Source organism: Mercurialis annua, linkage group LG4 (genome assembly GCF_937616625.2).
Source record: "Mercurialis annua linkage group LG4, ddMerAnnu1.2, whole genome shotgun sequence".
In the NCBI taxonomy this organism is placed as follows: Eukaryota; Viridiplantae; Streptophyta; class Magnoliopsida; order Malpighiales; family Euphorbiaceae; genus Mercurialis; species Mercurialis annua.
The window spans coordinates 29,951,744-29,969,619 of NC_065573.1; the positions used below are offsets into that span (position 1 = coordinate 29,951,744).

Here is a 17,876-nt window from a genome sequence, read left to right on the forward strand (position 1 = left end):
CAAATTTTCACGCGTCATAAAATATTTCGTCGCTTACGTGATCAATTGAATTCATTTCAATTTAGAAACTCTTACAAAATACATATAATAAACATTATTAAATATATTTTGAGTCTTCGGGTATCTTTCAAAGTCGGTCCACCTCAAACATTATTGCGTCAACTACAGCTAAGGTATGCCCCATGAGTATATGATTATTTTTACTATAAATAATTATCTCAAAAGAATACCTCAACTTAAACACTACATTTTCAAATAACTCAAGCACTACATTTTCAAAAATACTGTTATAAAAATACTCCCTAAGTTCCAATGGTGTTGTCCATTTGAACAGCCTCAATGTCCATGTAGTTTCTGAGAAATTGCCACGTAGACTAACTTTAATTCCCTTTCTACAGCCGAAAGTGAATGGAAATAGCTAGTCCTACTCATCTTTCAGTCACCATGTTCGGCTGAGTCATTTCTTTTTGTCTGTTTTCCCCTACATCAAAACTAAACAAATTATTACATACAACTTTTTTATAAGTGTTATATAATGTAGTAGTTATTTATATCATCCACACATAATTTTGAATACTAGTAACTTTTTATATCTTAGACATGATCTAAGGTGAAATATTGTCACAAGAACACTGCAGTGTATTAGAATTACTATAAGAGAGATTTATGAAAAATCCAATCTACCAAATTATATCATTTAATTTAAAGATCCATGGGTTCCAGTTTATCAGTGTTAGCATCAATTGCAATCCTCCGTAGCTCCATAAACGACTTCGTTCCGCCAGAAGTCCGCAATTACATACTCGAATTCACCCGCCGTTTCTCTTCCGAACTCACTGTCGTCGTTAAAGAATCACACGAAGGCTCAACAAATCATCTCTTTAACGCATTAGCTACCTATCTCGGCAGCAGCGCCTCCACCAACTCAACTCCGCCTCCGCGGGTGGTCGTCGGCAAGAGCGAGAGCATGAAAACACTCACCTACGGACTCGACAAAAACTCAGAAATCACAGATATTTACGACGGAGTTCCGATGAAGTGGTGTTACTACATCGACGTTAACTCAGCTCTACACTTCGAGTTACGGTGGTATCAGCTCAGATTCCATAAACGATTCGCCGAGTTGGTGAAGAACAAGTATCTGCCGTACATTCTTGAAACGGCGAAGAGAATTCAAGATGTGAATAAGGTGGTGAAATTTTACACGACACGTGGCGGACGGGATGGGTGGAGTTCGAAAGGGATAAAGCTGGACCATCCGATGACATTTGAGACTCTGGCGATGGACGGTGAGATGAAGCAACAAGTGATGGATGATGTGGATAATTTTATTAAGGGAAAAGAGTATTATAAGAAGATTGGTAAAGTTTGGAAAAGAGGGTATTTGCTATATGGTCCTCCAGGAACTGGGAAATCAAGTTTGATAGCTGCTATGGCTAATTATTTGAATTTTAATATTTATAGTTTGAATTTATCGGCTATTACTTCTGATTCTGCACTTGAGAATTTGTTGCTTCATATGTCCAATCGATCCATTCTTGTTGTTGAGGATATTGATTGCTCTGTTATGTTGCATAATCGTCAAGCTCAGGATCATCATCCATCTGATTCTTCTCGCCTGCCTCAGGTTCGTTTTTTAATTAACCATCTTCTGCTTATTTTTCCTTTTTACTGTAATTTAAGTAGCACGGAAACTTCATTCGACGTTTTCTATTTAAAAAACGTGTCCGAAACTTGGCGTTCCGGATGATAAAATCTATTTTTAACATAGAAAACATTAAAATAATGTTTCATCTTGTCCTTGTCTTGTTCTGTGCTACATAGCTTATAATTATGTCTTGACTCTTATAGAAAAATTTCAAAGAAAATGATTTGACTAGTTTGAAAATAATAAAATTATAGTTCGAGTCTCATCTTGTGAATTTGTGTTGATTAATTATTTGAAATGGTATGGAGCTTATTGAAAAATCTAGAATTTGAATATTGATAGCCCTATTGATTATAGACAAAATTTGACCATATAAAACGGAGTCGATCTATATTTGTTTTGGCTACAAATTCAATGGATATTTTTCGTGCAGAATATGTTATAGGTAATAAAACTATACTTGGATTGTCACCTAATAATTGACATTGATGAAAAATCTGTCATTTTACAGATTATATAATTGAACAGTGTTAAGAAATTTAAATTTGGCAATGAAATAAATCATTTTAAACACTCACAAATAAGTCTTTTTATAAGTACCGGAAAATCATCACGAGAACTGTAAATTTCGAGTTCGAGCCCCAACAGCGGTCAAGTAACCGAACAAGAAAAATAGGAGTTTGAGCTTTATAAAGGAAATTTTCTTAATCTGTATATGTTTACTGTTGTTATGTCAAGGTAACACTATCAGGACTTCTGAATGCAATTGATGGCCTATTATCCTGCTGTGGAGATGAACGGATTATCGTCTTCACTACGAACTATAAAGATCGAATCGATCCTGCGTTGCTAAGAGCTGGTCGAATGGACATGCACATTTGCTTATCTTATTGCACATTTTCCACATTCAAGCAGCTAGCATCCAGTTACTTGGGTATTTCGGATCATCGTCTCTTTTCTTGCATTGAAAAGCTCATTAAAGAGGTTCAAGTCAGCCCCGCTGACGTTGCCGGTCAGCTGATGAAAACAAAAGACGCTAAGAGTTCTCTAAATGGCTTGATCAGATTTCTAGAAAGCATGGTAAATCCTAAATTTTGAAATATGATATTGTAGCATAAGAGATTAGGAATGTACAAAAATCAAACCAAACTGAACCAAAAATTTCACTTTTGTTTAAAGTAAAAAACATTTAGTCCAGTTTTGGTACATATGGAACCAAAAGGACGAAACAAACTGAGTAACCGACTAGTTCAGCTTGGTTTGAAAATATTTACATTTCTTATATATCGGTTCTGTTGGATTTTGAAAAATAAAATAAAATCAATTAGGTTCGATTTGAACCTAATTTACACTTATAGCATAAGGCGCTTGCAGAATGTACAACTCTCTATCTACCAATTTACTTATTTTGATATCAAAATTTGATGCTGGAATTGCTTTTATCAGAAACTAGAAGCGAAATCCTCAGAACAAGACCGAGACTGTTTCAATCAGAAGGATGAGCACTCTCAGAAATCCTCCAAGACCATTGATTCCGGTGATAATGTCCATCAGAACGGACATAAATTCAAGTATACAGTTAAGGAAGAATTCAAGACTATCCTTGAAAATATTCTGTCAGAGCATGGAGATATTGCTGCCAAATGCTCAATGCATTCTCTGCAATGCCGTTCGTCCTTCTTGGAAATTGTTTGCGGCATCTACCTGAAGCTGCAATCATCAGAAATAAAGAACATAGCACAAGAGCAGCTAAAGTCCATGTTACTTACTGTGCATGATCTTGAATCAGTTCGACTAGAAGTTGGCTGGCTCAGTAAGAGGTTGAATGAGATTATCGAGGCTACGCCACTAGTTGAACAACTGAAGACTGAAAATGGTCAAGACAAAAAATACTTGTAGTATTCAAACATGTAACAAAAGAAAAGGAAAAACTAGTAAGGTTGATGAGAAAAAGAAATAAAATAAGCCAAGCCAGATTAAAAAAGCTTATCAACACCTCAAAATCAATTTTAGCCCAATAGAATATAGTATCAATTGCAATTAGGCATTATCATTTCAGATTCACATCAATTTCACATGAAACTCGAATCATGAACCACCTCCCAAGTTAGATATTTCCAGGGCAGAAATTTATGTAACTATATTTCATTTCTGATCCAAATGTTCATCAGCAAAACACTGTTTAACAACATATCAACTGCACTATCCAACTTCTTTTCTAAACCAAAATGAACAGCAAAAAAAAAAAAAAAAACATATTGAACTGGCATGATCAAACACTGGATTGCATTGCTTTCAACCAACCCAATCGTTTCTCACTTTTCAAACACATGAATAATTTTCTCCATTGGGCATTCCGAAACAATTCAACTGCACCATTATATAGGCGGTGATCAACACCTTGAATTCGATTTACTTCCATTATGCAGTGGCTTATAGAATATGGATCATCAAAGTCAGTTCCTCCTGAAATCGGTAATGAACAAAATATTTAAGAGAGAAAAACTCTGATAATGAGCTGAAATATATTACTCAGTATATTATTTACAAGAGGAGAAGGACCTCTATTTATACACAAAAGAGGAATAAAACCGTTACATCTAAAATGATTGCAAAAGGAATCAAGGACAGCTGGAAGAATTGCTGATGACTGCAACGGATCCAAGAAAACAGAATTGTCATGTGAATGGCTAAAATAGAAAGCCAGCTATACAGGTGAGTGAATCAGCTGAGGGAGGTCCACAATGCTTATAGTGAGAATCAGCAGTAGGATAGAAATTGTACAGCCCCTCCTCAAGTTGGAGATTGATGAATGTCATACAATCCCAACTTGAAGAGTAGCTTGCTGAATTGTGGAGCTGAAAGAGCTTTAGTGAAGATGTCTGCAGTTTGACTGGATGAGGAAACATGCAGAAGATGGATGAACCCTGCTTTGTAAAGATTTCTTACTATGTGACAATCAATATCCAAATGTTTTGTACGCTCATGAAAGACCGGATTAGCTGTGATATGTATGGCAGCTTGATTGTCACAGTAGAGAGAAATGGGAGTGTTGATGGAGATGTGAAAATCTTTTAGAATGTAAGTGATCCATTGGAGTTCACACACTGTGGTAGCAAGACTGCGGTATTCTGCTTCAGCAGAAGACTTGGAGACTGTGGTTTGCTTCTTAGTCTTCCAGGAAATGAGGGAATCTCCCAAGAAAATGCAAAAACCAGTTAATGATTTTCTGGTGTCAACACAGGAACCCCAGTCAGCATCACAGAAGGCTTGTAAATCAAGAGAGCAGTCAGCTTTGTAAAATAAGCCAGTAGAAGGAGAACCCTTTAAGTATCTGACTAAATGTAAAGCTACCTGCCAATGTGTATGACAGGGTTGGTGAACATATTGACTGAGCTGCTGTACTGAGTAGGTAATATCAGGCCTGGTGATGTTCAGGTATAGAAGCCTGCCAATTAACCTTCTATACTGATCTGGTTCTGGTAGAGGTTCTCCCATATCAACAGTGAGTTTCAGACCCTTAGGAAAGGGAACTTTGGCAGGTTTTGCCCCAGAGAGTCCAGTATCTGAGATTATATCAAGCAGATATTTTCTTTGGTTGATAATTGTGCCAGTGGGACCTCTGGCAATCTCCAGACCAAGAAAATATTTAGCATGTCCCAAATCTTTGATAGAGAACTCTGCATCAAGGTAGTTTTTCACTGCTGCAATATCAGACTCAGAGGTGCCTGTTATAAGAAGGTCATCTACATATAGAAGTAAGGCAGTAAAACATGATGCAGTCCCCTTGATAAACAAGCAATGATCATGATCAGACTGTTTGAAACCCAGCAAAGTGATTTTCTCACAAAATTCAACATTCCATTGCCTGGAGGCTTGTTTAAGACCATAAAGAGATCTTTTAAGCTGACAAACTTGATGTTGCTGAGCTTTGTAGTATCCTTGAGGAGGTGACATGTAAACTTCCTCATCAAGAAAGCCATGCAGAAAAGCATTATTAATGTCAATATGATGGATGGGCCAACCTTTTGCAGTTGCTAAAGCAAGAAAAATCCTTACAGTAACTACTTTAGCAACTGGAGAAAAACTCTCAAAATAATCAATTCCTTCAATTTGATTAAAACCCTTAGCAACAAGTCTTGCTTTAAATCTGTCAACAGAGCCATCAGCATTAAATTTAATCTTGTACACCCATTTGGACCCTATTGCTTTCTTTCCTGCAGGTAAAGTAGTTAATTCCCAGGTATGATTTTGTTCTAAGGCAGATAACTCATTATTCATAGCTGTGATCCAGTTAGGGTCAGAAACAGCTTGACTATAAGACTGAGGTTCAGTGACATGAGACATTTTGGCTAGAAAGGAAAGGTAATCAGAAGCAAGATTGTTGGTGGAGATGTAAGGAAAGGTTTGTGGAGTAAGGGAGGTACTATGAAGTGATCCTACTGCTAAATTGGTGATATAATCTGACATCCAGGAAGGTTTTGTTTTGGTCTTAGTACTTTGTTTAGAAGGAGGTAAAACTGGAGTTGGAGAATGAATTTGAAGAGGGAAAGTGGGAGGATTAGCAGGACCTAAGGAATCAGGAATGTCTATGTCAGGGAGAGGAAGAGGAAGGACAGAATCATCTAATTCTCTGATATTGATAGTTCCATTTTTATAAGGAAAAATATGTTCAAAAAACTTTATATCTCTGGTCATTAAAATTTTGTGTTTCTCAAAATCATAAACTTTGTAAGCCTTTTGTCCAGAATTGTAACCAATAAAAATGCATGAAAAAGCTTTTTGAAAATTTGTCCTTTTGAGGAAGAGTATTTGTCACAAAACATAGAGAACCAAAGGTTTTAAGGTTGGTATAGTCAGGTGGTTTTGAGAAGAGAAGTTCTATGGGAGTTTTCCAAGAGAGAATGACAGTTGGTAGTCTATTTATGATGTAGGTAGCCATGAGGATGGAAGCTCCCCAAATTTTTTTTGGTAATCCAGATTGAAACATTAAGGCTCTAGCTACTTGTAGCAAATGTTTGTGTTTTCTCTCAACAATGCCATTTTGTTGAGGTGTGTAAGGGCAAGACCTTTGATGTATGATCCCTTTATTTAAAAGATGATTTTGAAATTCAGAATTTGTGAATTCAGTTCCATTATCACTCCTCACAGTTTGAATTTGTTTGTTAAAGTGAGTAAGGATCATGTTTGTGAAATTGATAAAAATGGAAATTGTTTGGCTTTTATGAGCCATCAGAAAAGTCCATGTTGCTCTGGAGTGATCATCAACTATGGTGAGAAAGTATTTTGTGCCTTCAATGGTTTGTTGGTTATAAGGTCCCCAAACATCAAGGTGAATTAGTTCAAAAAATTTCGAAGCTTTTGTGGTACTGATAGGAAAAGGTGTTCTCTGTTGTTTTGATTTGTGACAAATGCTGCATTCATCAATATTTTGAAACTTGATATTATTTAAAATACCAATGTGTTTAAAAATGTTAACAGGACAATGTCCAAGTCTATTGTGCCAGAGATGAGTAGAAGAAATATTCTTTTCATTGATTGAAGTATGAACATTGCAATTTAAAACATGAGAATTTAAAGAGGACTGAGACCTTTCTTTTTTACATTTGAAGCTATCAATATCCAGAATGTAGAGACTCCCTAGAGGTTTTCCTATGGCCAGAATTTCTTTAGTCTGAAGGTCCTGCAGAATACAATCATGAGGCGTGAATATACATTTGATTTTGGCAGAATGAGTAAGCTTATGAACAGATAATAAATTGAATTTGAAACTGGGAATATAGAGGGCCTGCTGCAGAGTCATTCTATCAGATAAGTTAATGTTCCCTATGCCTGTAACCTTTTTAACAGATCCATCAGGCAAGTATACAGGTATAGAGTTTGCAGGTGGTTTAAAATCATTGAACAATTCTTTTATACCAGTCATATGGTTGGTAGCTCCAGTATCAAGAATCCAGGAATTCTTACCAAGGACAGTTGTGGTAGCAGTACTCAATGCAAAGGCATATAAAGAGGGTTTACCTGAGAAATTGTTGAGAGCAGCAAAATTTGCATAATTACCATCCTTCATGATTTTCATTAATTCAATCTGAACTAGATTAGCAATATCGCTAGACTTGTCTCCCTTTGATTCATTGCTGCTATCATAGTCCAGAGGAGAATCAACCATATTTACCATGTTCTTGTTGCCTCCTTTCTTTTGCTGATCTTTGAGTTCCTTGAACCAATCTGGTACTCCATGGAGTTTGAAACAAGTCTCCTTTTCATGTCCCTTGGTCTTACAGTGATCACAGAATTTGCTCTCCTTATCCTTCCTTTTGGCTGCAGCTTTGGATGTGTTATCCTTTTTGAAATAATTCTGAGTTTTGGAAAACAACCCTGTGACTTCCAGTTTTTCATTGTAACTTGTATGCACTTCTCTCTGTTTCTCAACACTAAGAAGCATGGAGTAAGCTTTGTTGACAGTAGGTAAGGGATCCATCACCAGGATCTGATTTCTTGTGTGATCAAAACAATCATTTAACCCCATAAGAAATTGCATCAGTTTATTCATTGAATACAAGTCAGAAATAGCCTTAGCAGCACCACATGTGCAGGGAGGAAGACACAGGATACAAGCAAATTCATCCCATAAGCGTTTAAGACGAGTATAATACTTGGCCACAGAGTCATTACCTTGATTCATGGAAGCTATTTCTCTCTGAATTTGATACAACAAAGGACCATTACTTTCTCTATACCTCTCTGCTATCTCTTCCCAAAGCTCCTTTGCAGTAGTGGTGTAAAGAAATCCATCCACAATATCCTTAGATATTGAATTCAAGATCCAGGAGGTGACCATGTAGTTGGCCCTAGTCCAGGATTCAAACTGATCATTATTTTCTTCAGGTATAAGAAGCCTTCCATCAACAAAACCAAGTTTAAACTTAGCTCCCAGAGCTATCTTCATTGATCTGCTCCAGGAGAGATAGTTTTTCTCATTCAAAGGTGCTGTGACAAGCACCATGCCAGGATGATCAGATCCTTGAAGATGATAAGGATCACCATTAGGGTTGTAGGTGGTTTCAGCCATTTAAGATACAAATTGGATGAGAACAGCTCTGATACCATGAACAAAATATTTAAGAGAGAAAAACTCTGATAATGAGTTGAAATATATTAACTCAGTATATTATTTACAAGAGGAGAAGGACCTCTATTTATACACAAAAGAGGAATAAAACCGTTACATCTAAAATGATTGCAAAAGGAATCAAGGACAGCTGGAAGAATTGCTGATGACTGCAACGGATCCAAGAAAACAGAATTGTCACGTGAATGGCTAAAATAGAAAGCCAGCTATACAGGTGAGTGAATCAGCTGAGGGAGGTCCACAATGCTTATAGTGAGAATCAGCAGTAGGATAGAAATTGTACAGGTAATGCACTTTCTCCTGGCGTCGTAGCTCCTTTAGCATTTCTCTTGTTCGGACCTGAACTTGAGTGCCCTGCCGACTGGGCATTGTTGCGTCCGTTCACATTAGCCTGAGAGCGCGAGTTAGTACTGCTACTGTATAAACCGTATTCAGCAGGAGACATGGCATACTCTCCAGTTGCTATTGGCTTTGTAAATAAAGTGCATAGCTCTTCATAAATTGGACATCCCCATTTCCTATAAGGCTTAATCTGAGGATGAACCTGCAAAACATATGTACATTAAGACACAGCACAAGGAGAATTAAAGGGTTATTTCCCAACATTGGGGAAAAACACCACGATATGAGAAATAGCTCCGAAATCGAAGCTATTACAACATAAAATCACAAAGAGCAAAACTTTTAGTTAAGCAATGCACCTCAATGTATTCTTTCCAGACATCATCATCAACATCAACCATCTTTCGACGATAATCCCAACCGAAACCACCGTGATCATACAATGGCTTAACAATTCGATATCGTTTCTTCAAAAGAGCAAGGTGTTTCTTCAGTTCCATCTTATCATAATGGAGACCTGTCTCCTTGTTAAATTCTTGAGTCACATGATCCCATGCTTTCTCATTAAAACCAGTAGCACATACATCTACATAGATATTCATCTCATCCATCAGCAATTCTACAAATACCTTCTCCAAGCGTGGTGGCCAGTTTGGCCTTGACCACACGTCATCTCCTGATTGGTCTCGACTGGCCTGATCATTAATTCAACAATTATAATGAAGAAACCCTATATTTAATCAATTTTTCAAACCAAATTGAAGCGAAATTGAATAGCTGTGTGATTCAGTAATTGATCGTTAATTGCTAGATTAGTTTGTCAATTATTGGAAACTGTAAGATCTACACTGTTAAATTTCCTAAAACGCATATCAGAGGATTTTAAGCACTGATTGGATGAATTAGAAAATCAAAATTGAACAGGAAGTGTAAAATTGAGCTTACCGCAGCGGAAGAATTAACGAAGGTTTTTCGCTTCCTTGATACTGATTCAGGCATGGCGAATAGCTATTGGAACGGATAAGATGAGATTTTTTTTTTTTTTATCAGAGTTCAATTTTGAACAAACTAGAAACTCAATTTGGAATTTGGATTTATAAAGGAGGGAAGCCAAGGCGCCAACTCTAATTTTCAATTGTACCTACTCGGTAAAAGTAAAACAGAGGTTAGAAAAGGTAAAAACAAGGCTAAATGTACATATTGGACCTTCACGTCTGGTTAGGTGTTGAATTTGGACCCTAATGAACTTTTTTTTGATGGAGGTTATTTCATTAGTTAGATGGTAACTTGGTAAGACACATTAAAAATTTATAGGCCAAGTACAAAACGATCATGTGGAACTATCGATGCATAAAATACCAAACTAAGCATGGCTACATTAAATATGTGCAAAACTTACTAATTGAGTTCGATCATTGTTAAACTGATAATGTAGCTAAAGTTCATATTCTGCGTACTCACCGAAATGCTAGTTACAAAGCAAAATAGGACATTCTTTTAAAACTAATTCACATCAACAAAAATTAGTGAGTAGAGTGCATGCTTTGAGGCCTGCGCCTATCATGAAACGCTGGGATCCATTGCTTTCAACCAGGCCAACCGTTTTTCTGTTTTTAGTGACATGAATATCTTTCTCCAACGTGCATTTTCAAACAGATCAATCGCAGCAAAGTACAGGCCGCGGTCAAGACCTTGCATTCGGTTCATAACTGTAACGCAATGGCTCACAGAATATGGGTTATAGGACTCGGGCATCTTAGTTTCCCCCGAGCTCAACTGTGAGCTTTTCCGTGGCATGCACCCTTTCACATCTTCCGTGGCATGCACCCTTTCCGTTGACTTCCCTATTGACTCAGAATTTTTGCATCTTTTCAAATGATTAGCATTCTTATTAGAGCGTGAATTAGCATGGCTACTGTGTGACCTCAAATCAGCAGCACTAAAGGCACGATCTGTAAATATTGTGTATAGTTCGTCAAATATTGGACAACCCCATTTCTCGTAAGGCTTAATCTCAGGATGTGCCTGCAAATTGTAAATACATTTAATGCTCAAGAAACACTCTAAAATTGGTTAAACTCTCAACACGAATAAACCACACTAATGCTAAGATACACTTGCTTCTATTCAAATTGAAAAAAAAGCTCTAATAATATATACACGTTACTCACAATTACAATACGAAAACAGAAACTAATAAAAGAATTACAGTCAAGTAATGCACCTCTGAGTAGTGTTGCCAGACATGATAGAATGGCTTAAGGATTTGATACCGTTTCTGCAGCAGCGCAAGCTGGTCCTGCAGTTCCAATTTATCATAATTGAGACCTGTCTTATTGTTGAACTTTCGGGTCACATGCTCCCATTCTTCGTCACATAGTTTCGTTTGCTCGACCAGCAACTCCACCAAGACCTTCTCCAGTTGCGGTGGCCAGTTTGGCCTTGACCATATATCTTCTTCAGTATGATCTTCGTTAGGCTGCGATTATCACGCAACAATATTTATCAACCTAGCGAGCACATCGATCTAAACAGAAAATATATAAACTCTATAACTTCCAATGTCATGTAGCTAGAATTTTACTTCAAATTCGATTAGGTGCAGCCGTGCAGCTCATTTGCGTCTTAAAATTGTCCGTGTTTGAACCCAATCATAGCTAAAAGAAAAAAAAATCTAGTAGAATTTAGCCAAACAAATGATAACCCTTTATTTGGATCAATTCTGTTCTCAATTTTCTTCCATTTGCTAAAGAACTAACTACCAATTTTTTTTTAAAAAAATAAAATTAATAAATAAATTTCTAAAATAAATCAAACACTAACTGTATTAATTAAAATCAAACACATGAAAATGTTATTTAATTGGGCGAATCTCGCGTTCAAACATCAAACCCTAATTTAGAGACGATTTAAAAAAAAAGTGTACAATTTTAAAGAGTCTATTACCAGATGTGAAGGATTTGAGATGGTCCTTCGCTTGTTTAGAGGCATCAGCTAATTAGATGGAGTGAAAGCAGAGAGCAGAAATTTTAGTTGGAAACTAACTAATCCACCACTACTACCACCTTCAGCTCTACTTTTTTCTTATTTAAAGCAAATTTATCTTTTTGGAGGGAAATAAAGGCGCCAACTTGATAATTTCTGGACACGGATGTGCATCGGTCGGTTTAGTTCGGCTCGGCAATGAATATATTAAAACATTCGGTTTTCGAAGAAAATAAAGACCAAGTTGAATTAAAAATTAAAGTTTGCGTTATTTGGTTCGTTTTAGTTCGGTTTGATTTAATATATGTATATAAATAATTTTTTAAAATTTTACAGATTAAATAAGATAAAAAATTAATTAATAAATAATATTAAAAGAAAAATTAATTATTTAAAATTGTAATATATCATACATTTAAATACAAGACATTGTTATTATTTAAAAAAAATTATAAATATGTAAGTTTTTTTTGTAACATTAAAAATCAAACCCATCTAAAAAATTTAAAATTTTACAATTAAAACCAACCGACTATTTTCAGTTTGGTTCAACTTAATTTTGGGTTATTCATCTCAATTCAGCCGTTGACTCGGAGTTCTCAAATTTGAACTTAATTCGATTAATATTGAATCAATTTTTAGAAACACTTATTGGCAGCATACATAAGCCCCAAAACATCATTGGGTTTTTTTTCCAAATAATTGCCCCATAAAAAACTAATTCCCAAATGGTGCCTCTGGCTTGAATCCGCAAGTCAGACTTGCGGATTTATCCATGAATCCGCAAGTCAGACTTGCGGATTTATCCATGAATCCGCAAGTCAGACTTGCGGATTTATCCATGAATCCGCAAGTCAGACTTGCGGATTCAAGTCAGAATCCCTTAATCACTCGATCCGTTGTTAACGCCTAGCTCCGATATGCTGTCCGTCGTTAACGCCTAGCTTCGATACGCTGTCCGTTGTTAATGCCTAACTCCGATATTTGTAAATTATAGGATGTACTTGAAATCGAAAAATTGAATAAAGATTTAAAAAAAAAATAAGCAGAATAGCATCCGGGTGTGCTGTTTTCAGCTCACCCGGGTGCTATTTATCTAAATGTATCCGCAAGTCATACTTGCGGATACATTTAGTCTGATTCCCATGTGGAAATCAGATATGTCTGATTCCCGCATGGGAATCAAATGCGGGAATCAGAACTGATTCCCACATGGGAATCAGACAGGTATGATTCCCGCATGGGAATCAGTTTGACCCCTGACATGGGAATCAGTTAATTGTCTCCTTAATTGTAATTAAGGAGATTTCTGCTTGAATCCGCAAGTATGACTTGCGGATTCAAGCGGCAGGCACTATTTGGGAATTAGTTTTTTATGGGGCAATTATTTGGGAAAAAACCCAAACATCATTCACATTACAAAACACAGATTCACATCTTCTATTGAATCAATTAGACAAAAACTAAGAGCAAAAACAATCCGAGTTTTAACACAAATCCATCAGTACCAAAGTTGTTCCCACACTCGATGTACGGTTGCATCCACTGTAACACATTCAGCACTTTCCATGAGACTTGGTGCATCAAATATACCAAACATATAATCTGCTTCCATTTCTGCCATATCCGATGCTACCGCCGTTAATTCATCTTCACACGCACGAATTTCCTTGTCCATTAATTCAATAATAGCACCCGTTAATCCATCCTTCAAGTCTGGTAATCCATGATACATCCACACAAGGGGTTTTTTCCCATTAAATTGCCCCCTAAATATGTTATTCCCAAATGGTGCCCCCTTATTGAATCCGCAAGTATGACTTGCGGATTCATTATGAATCCGCAAGTCATACTTGCGGATTCAATGACCATCCCTTAATCAGGTGATTAAGGGATTAAGGGATGGTTGCCAATCATTGGGAGACAACTTTTGTCTCCCAATGATTGGTGTAATCATTGGGTTAATGATTGGGCATTTAATGCCCAATCATTAACCTAAATTATTAAAAAAAATTAATTTTAATAAAAATCTATTTTAATATTACCTAATAATTGAAAATTAAAAAATATTAAAATTAAATATAAATTTTAATATTTATAATAAATTAAAAAAATAATATTATTTTAAAATTTGAAATAAATTAATAATTTTATCAACACTAATTTTTATATTATATTAATTTATTATTTAATGTTGGTAAAATGGTAGGCATTATGATTGTTAAAATTGATATCAAATAAAAATTGCTGATAAATTTTTTAAACCTAATATGATTTAGAAAAATGTAATAAATTAAAGAATTTAGTATAATTATAAAAATTAATTGTATTTTAATAAAATGTTAGAGATTAGTTAAATTTAGGAGAATGTTATAATTTTTTTTATTTTATTTAACTTTTAAAAAATATTAGAGAACTGTAATTGTTAAAATTGAAGTTAATTATATGTTTTTAGAAAAATGTTAGAAAGTCATAATTGTTATAATTATTTATTGTTAGTAATGTCGACATAATATATCGTTTCTGATATGGTATGGTGGGCAAATTGTGAACTCCCCCGGTGGAGCAGAATATCACGGTGGTTCAAAATCGGCCCGATTTCGTGATTAGTTTTGTTGTATTTTGTACCAAATTTGTAAACAATTTTAAAAGGCCTAATCACTCAAAAAACCCTCACCTTTAAAAAATATTTCAATTTCACCCCGACGTTGAAAAGTGTTGTCAATTAACTAAGTCTAAAGATGAAATTAAATTCTTTTTTATTCAAAAAAGTTCAAGTAAGTCCTTTATTTTTAAAAACTAACTAAAAACCATAATCAAATTAACACTAATTTAAATTCTTAATTAATTTAACTAAATTTAAATAAATTTTAAAAACATACAATTAATATATGCTAGACGCGGAGAATGTTTTTTTAAATTTTTTTCAAATGACATAAACGTTAATTTAATATTTCAGAGTACAATTAAAACATAAAAATGCAAAATAGGATAAAATTGACAAATTTTCGAATTTTAAAATAACTTTTTTAATTTATTACAAATATTAAAATTTATATTTAATTTTAATATTTTTTTAATTTTCAATTATTAGGTATATATTTAAATAAATTTTTATTGAATTTTTTTTTTTAAAAATAATTTAGGTTAATGATTGGACATTAAATGCCCAATCATTAACCTAATGATTACACCAATCATTAGGAGACAAAAGTTGTCTCCCAATGATTGGTAACCATCCCTTAATCACCCTTAATCATGTGATTAAGGGATGGTCATTGAATCCGCAAGTATGACTTGCGGATTCATAATGAATCCGCAAGTCATAGTTGCGGATTCCATAAGGGGACACCATTTGGGAATAACATATTTAAGGGGCAATTTAATGGGAAAAAACCCTCCACACAAGTTCCATCCTAAAAAACTGTTTAAGCAATGCAAGAACAATTCCATCAACAAAACTTTCTTTATTCACTGTCATCACCTGTTTTCCTCTAGTTAGATTGTTCGTAATCTTATCGGTTTGTTTCTTCTTCTTCTTCCTCAACTCTCTATCGGCTATTTCAAGAATTTCAAGAACCCTAAGGATAACCACTGAGCCTTCATCGTTAACTACCCATTCGAGTGAGGTTTGGAAAACAAGAAAGGTCTCCAGCATTTCATCATACATCCATTCTGACATGAAAAACATAACATTGACGAGCACACAACATAGATTATACCCAATGATCATTGCTCGATCTCTTAGCCAAAGGAAAATCTGTGCATCATCATCGTAGGCGTATTCCCATCGGTCAAATTCTTTAGCCCACTCCAGGAAACATTTCTGTGGTTCTTTTTCATAGTTCTTGAGTTCTTTGAGCTCATCCTTATTTACCAATGCGAAAATCTTGGATTCTAATCCTTCGAATCTCTTATTCTGAATGATGCGTCTGCCAATCTTCTCGTCGAATTCTTTGAAGTTCATACGCAGAGGCACTCTGAGAATTGCTTCCAAATTCTCGAAATATGCTTCATTTTCTTGTTTCTTGGCTTTCTTGGAATACATTGGTTCTGTAACTGTAATCCCTTTGACTGTCCTCTTAGTACCGTTTTCTTGATAACTTTGAAATAGAAAATCAAACTCACTGTTAAGATGCATGTCCCACGCAATATCCACATCCTTACTAGTACTTGTGTTCGCAGGAAAAACTTCCAAACTCAAATCTTTGAATTTGATAATGGGAACTGTTTCGGTTTGATGCTTTAATCGAAACTCGAATTTCAACCAGGTCACGCAAAAGAACAATAGTAACAAACTAAACTAAAATTATCAGTATCGCTCCGGAGGTTAAGGAACCTAAGCGGGATTGATTTCCAACTACTCCTAAGTTAAGGGTTTAATCCGGAGATTAAGATAGAAAAGCCTGAGCTTTGATTTGTGTTTTTTGATGAAATTGTGTAGACTTTATTAATTTGATAGCAATCACTATTTATAGGGACAAATCCCCTAATAATAGGAAGAACAAGCGAATTAAAACTAAAACACTTAATTAAACCCTAATCTGATAAGACTAAAATAAAAAGACAATAAAAATAGCTAATATGGGCCCGGTCCCATTACAGCTCATTATGCTCTCTTTCTTGGCAGCCCATCACTTGATAGTCATATTTTGGGCCGATGTCAACAATGCCCCCAACAAGCCTATATTGTTTAAATTGTAGGCTTGTTCTCAAAAGAGGCCCATGTCCAAATACTTATTTCCTCTTATGATTCTCCATCACTCTCATTTTTGGTTATAAAAGGAAACTTCAAACCCTAAACTCAATAAACAAATGAGGCTTGCCGATTTGCTATTACCTCACACCCGCCAATTATCTCACCGCCGATCTTGAAACCTCGCCGCACCAAAACTTGCCGATCGCCATGTTCACTTGCCGATCACCGTACCAAAGCCTTGCCGATCTTGAAGTCTCGCCGACTTGCCACCTCTGCCGATCTTGTTAACTTTGCCGAGCCGGAACATCATCGCCGATCTTTCTATTCTGCCGAGCCAACTCGTCACTGTGATTCCGTCGATCTCGTCTATTCTGGAAGTTAATCCGTCGCCGAAAAATCATCAAGTGATCATCACCTTCAGCCGATCTTGAAATCTGCCGATCTTGCAATCTGAAATCTGCCGATCTTGAAATCTGCCGATCGTCTCTCTCGCGTGTTGTCAAGACGGGCTATCATCTCGTTGCTTCAAGTGTTGTATCAAGTCACGCCAATCTTCTCTCCTGCCGATCATCTCTTCCAGCCACGCCGATCCTCTCTCTCTGCCGATCATCTCCTCCGGCCACGATAATCAACTGTTGCTTCTGAACAAGATAAAAGAAGGCGACCGATCCACTTAATTCAAGTTTTTACCGATCTTTAACTTTTTGCCACCACTGCCGATCGTGTTCCTTTCCACAGCAAACCGTCTCCGATCCTTCATCCGTTTTGTAAGTAACGCCGATTTTCTCATTTGTTTTGTAGACTATCATTGGAACTATTCGGTCTTTTTGTTGATAAAGTCAGTTTGTGAACATGTTTCGCGATGGCTTGATTGAGAGTTTTATCTAAATTTGCCACGAGCCAATTGTCATGCCTGCCGATCCTCTTGTCTTTTTTGCAGATTTCCACCGAAACAAGTTTTCACTCCTTGCAAGCCACCGTCGGCGCCGATCTTCAAGTGCTGGCTTTCTTATTTCCCAGGATGGCTCGTGTTGATCCGGACATCACTGCAAAGATTCATGACAAGATCT

General features: G+C 35.9%; 3 protein-coding genes across 3 annotated transcripts; 1 reads left to right on the top strand and 2 right to left on the bottom strand.

The window, feature by feature from the left end:
- Positions 1 to 533: 533 nt before the first annotated feature.
- On the top strand, positions 534 to 3,718 carry LOC126677574 (AAA-ATPase At3g50940-like). The gene is made up of 3 exons (XM_050372262.2): positions 534 to 1,627; positions 2,387 to 2,728; positions 3,095 to 3,718. The coding sequence occupies exons 1-3, from the start codon at positions 713 to 715 to the stop codon at positions 3,545 to 3,547; spliced, it is 1,710 nt and encodes a 569-aa protein (XP_050228219.1). The 5' UTR covers positions 534 to 712; the 3' UTR covers positions 3,548 to 3,718.
- A 5,185-nt stretch (positions 3,719 to 8,903) lies between these two features.
- Positions 8,904 to 10,371, bottom strand: LOC126677575 (uncharacterized). Its single transcript, XM_050372263.2, has 3 exons — positions 10,068 to 10,371; positions 9,482 to 9,817; positions 8,904 to 9,324 (listed from the first exon to the last, which is right to left on the bottom strand). The coding sequence occupies exons 1-3, from the start codon at positions 10,119 to 10,121 to the stop codon at positions 9,040 to 9,042; spliced, it is 675 nt and encodes a 224-aa protein (XP_050228220.2). The 5' UTR covers positions 10,122 to 10,371; the 3' UTR covers positions 8,904 to 9,039.
- Positions 10,372 to 10,469: 98 nt separating this feature from the next.
- Positions 10,470 to 12,216, bottom strand: LOC126677576 (uncharacterized). The gene is made up of 3 exons (XM_050372264.2): positions 12,069 to 12,216; positions 11,347 to 11,601; positions 10,470 to 11,147 (listed from the first exon to the last, which is right to left on the bottom strand). The coding sequence occupies exons 1-3, from the start codon at positions 12,111 to 12,113 to the stop codon at positions 10,683 to 10,685; spliced, it is 765 nt and encodes a 254-aa protein (XP_050228221.1). The 5' UTR covers positions 12,114 to 12,216; the 3' UTR covers positions 10,470 to 10,682.
- Positions 12,217 to 17,876: the final 5,660 nt, after the last annotated feature.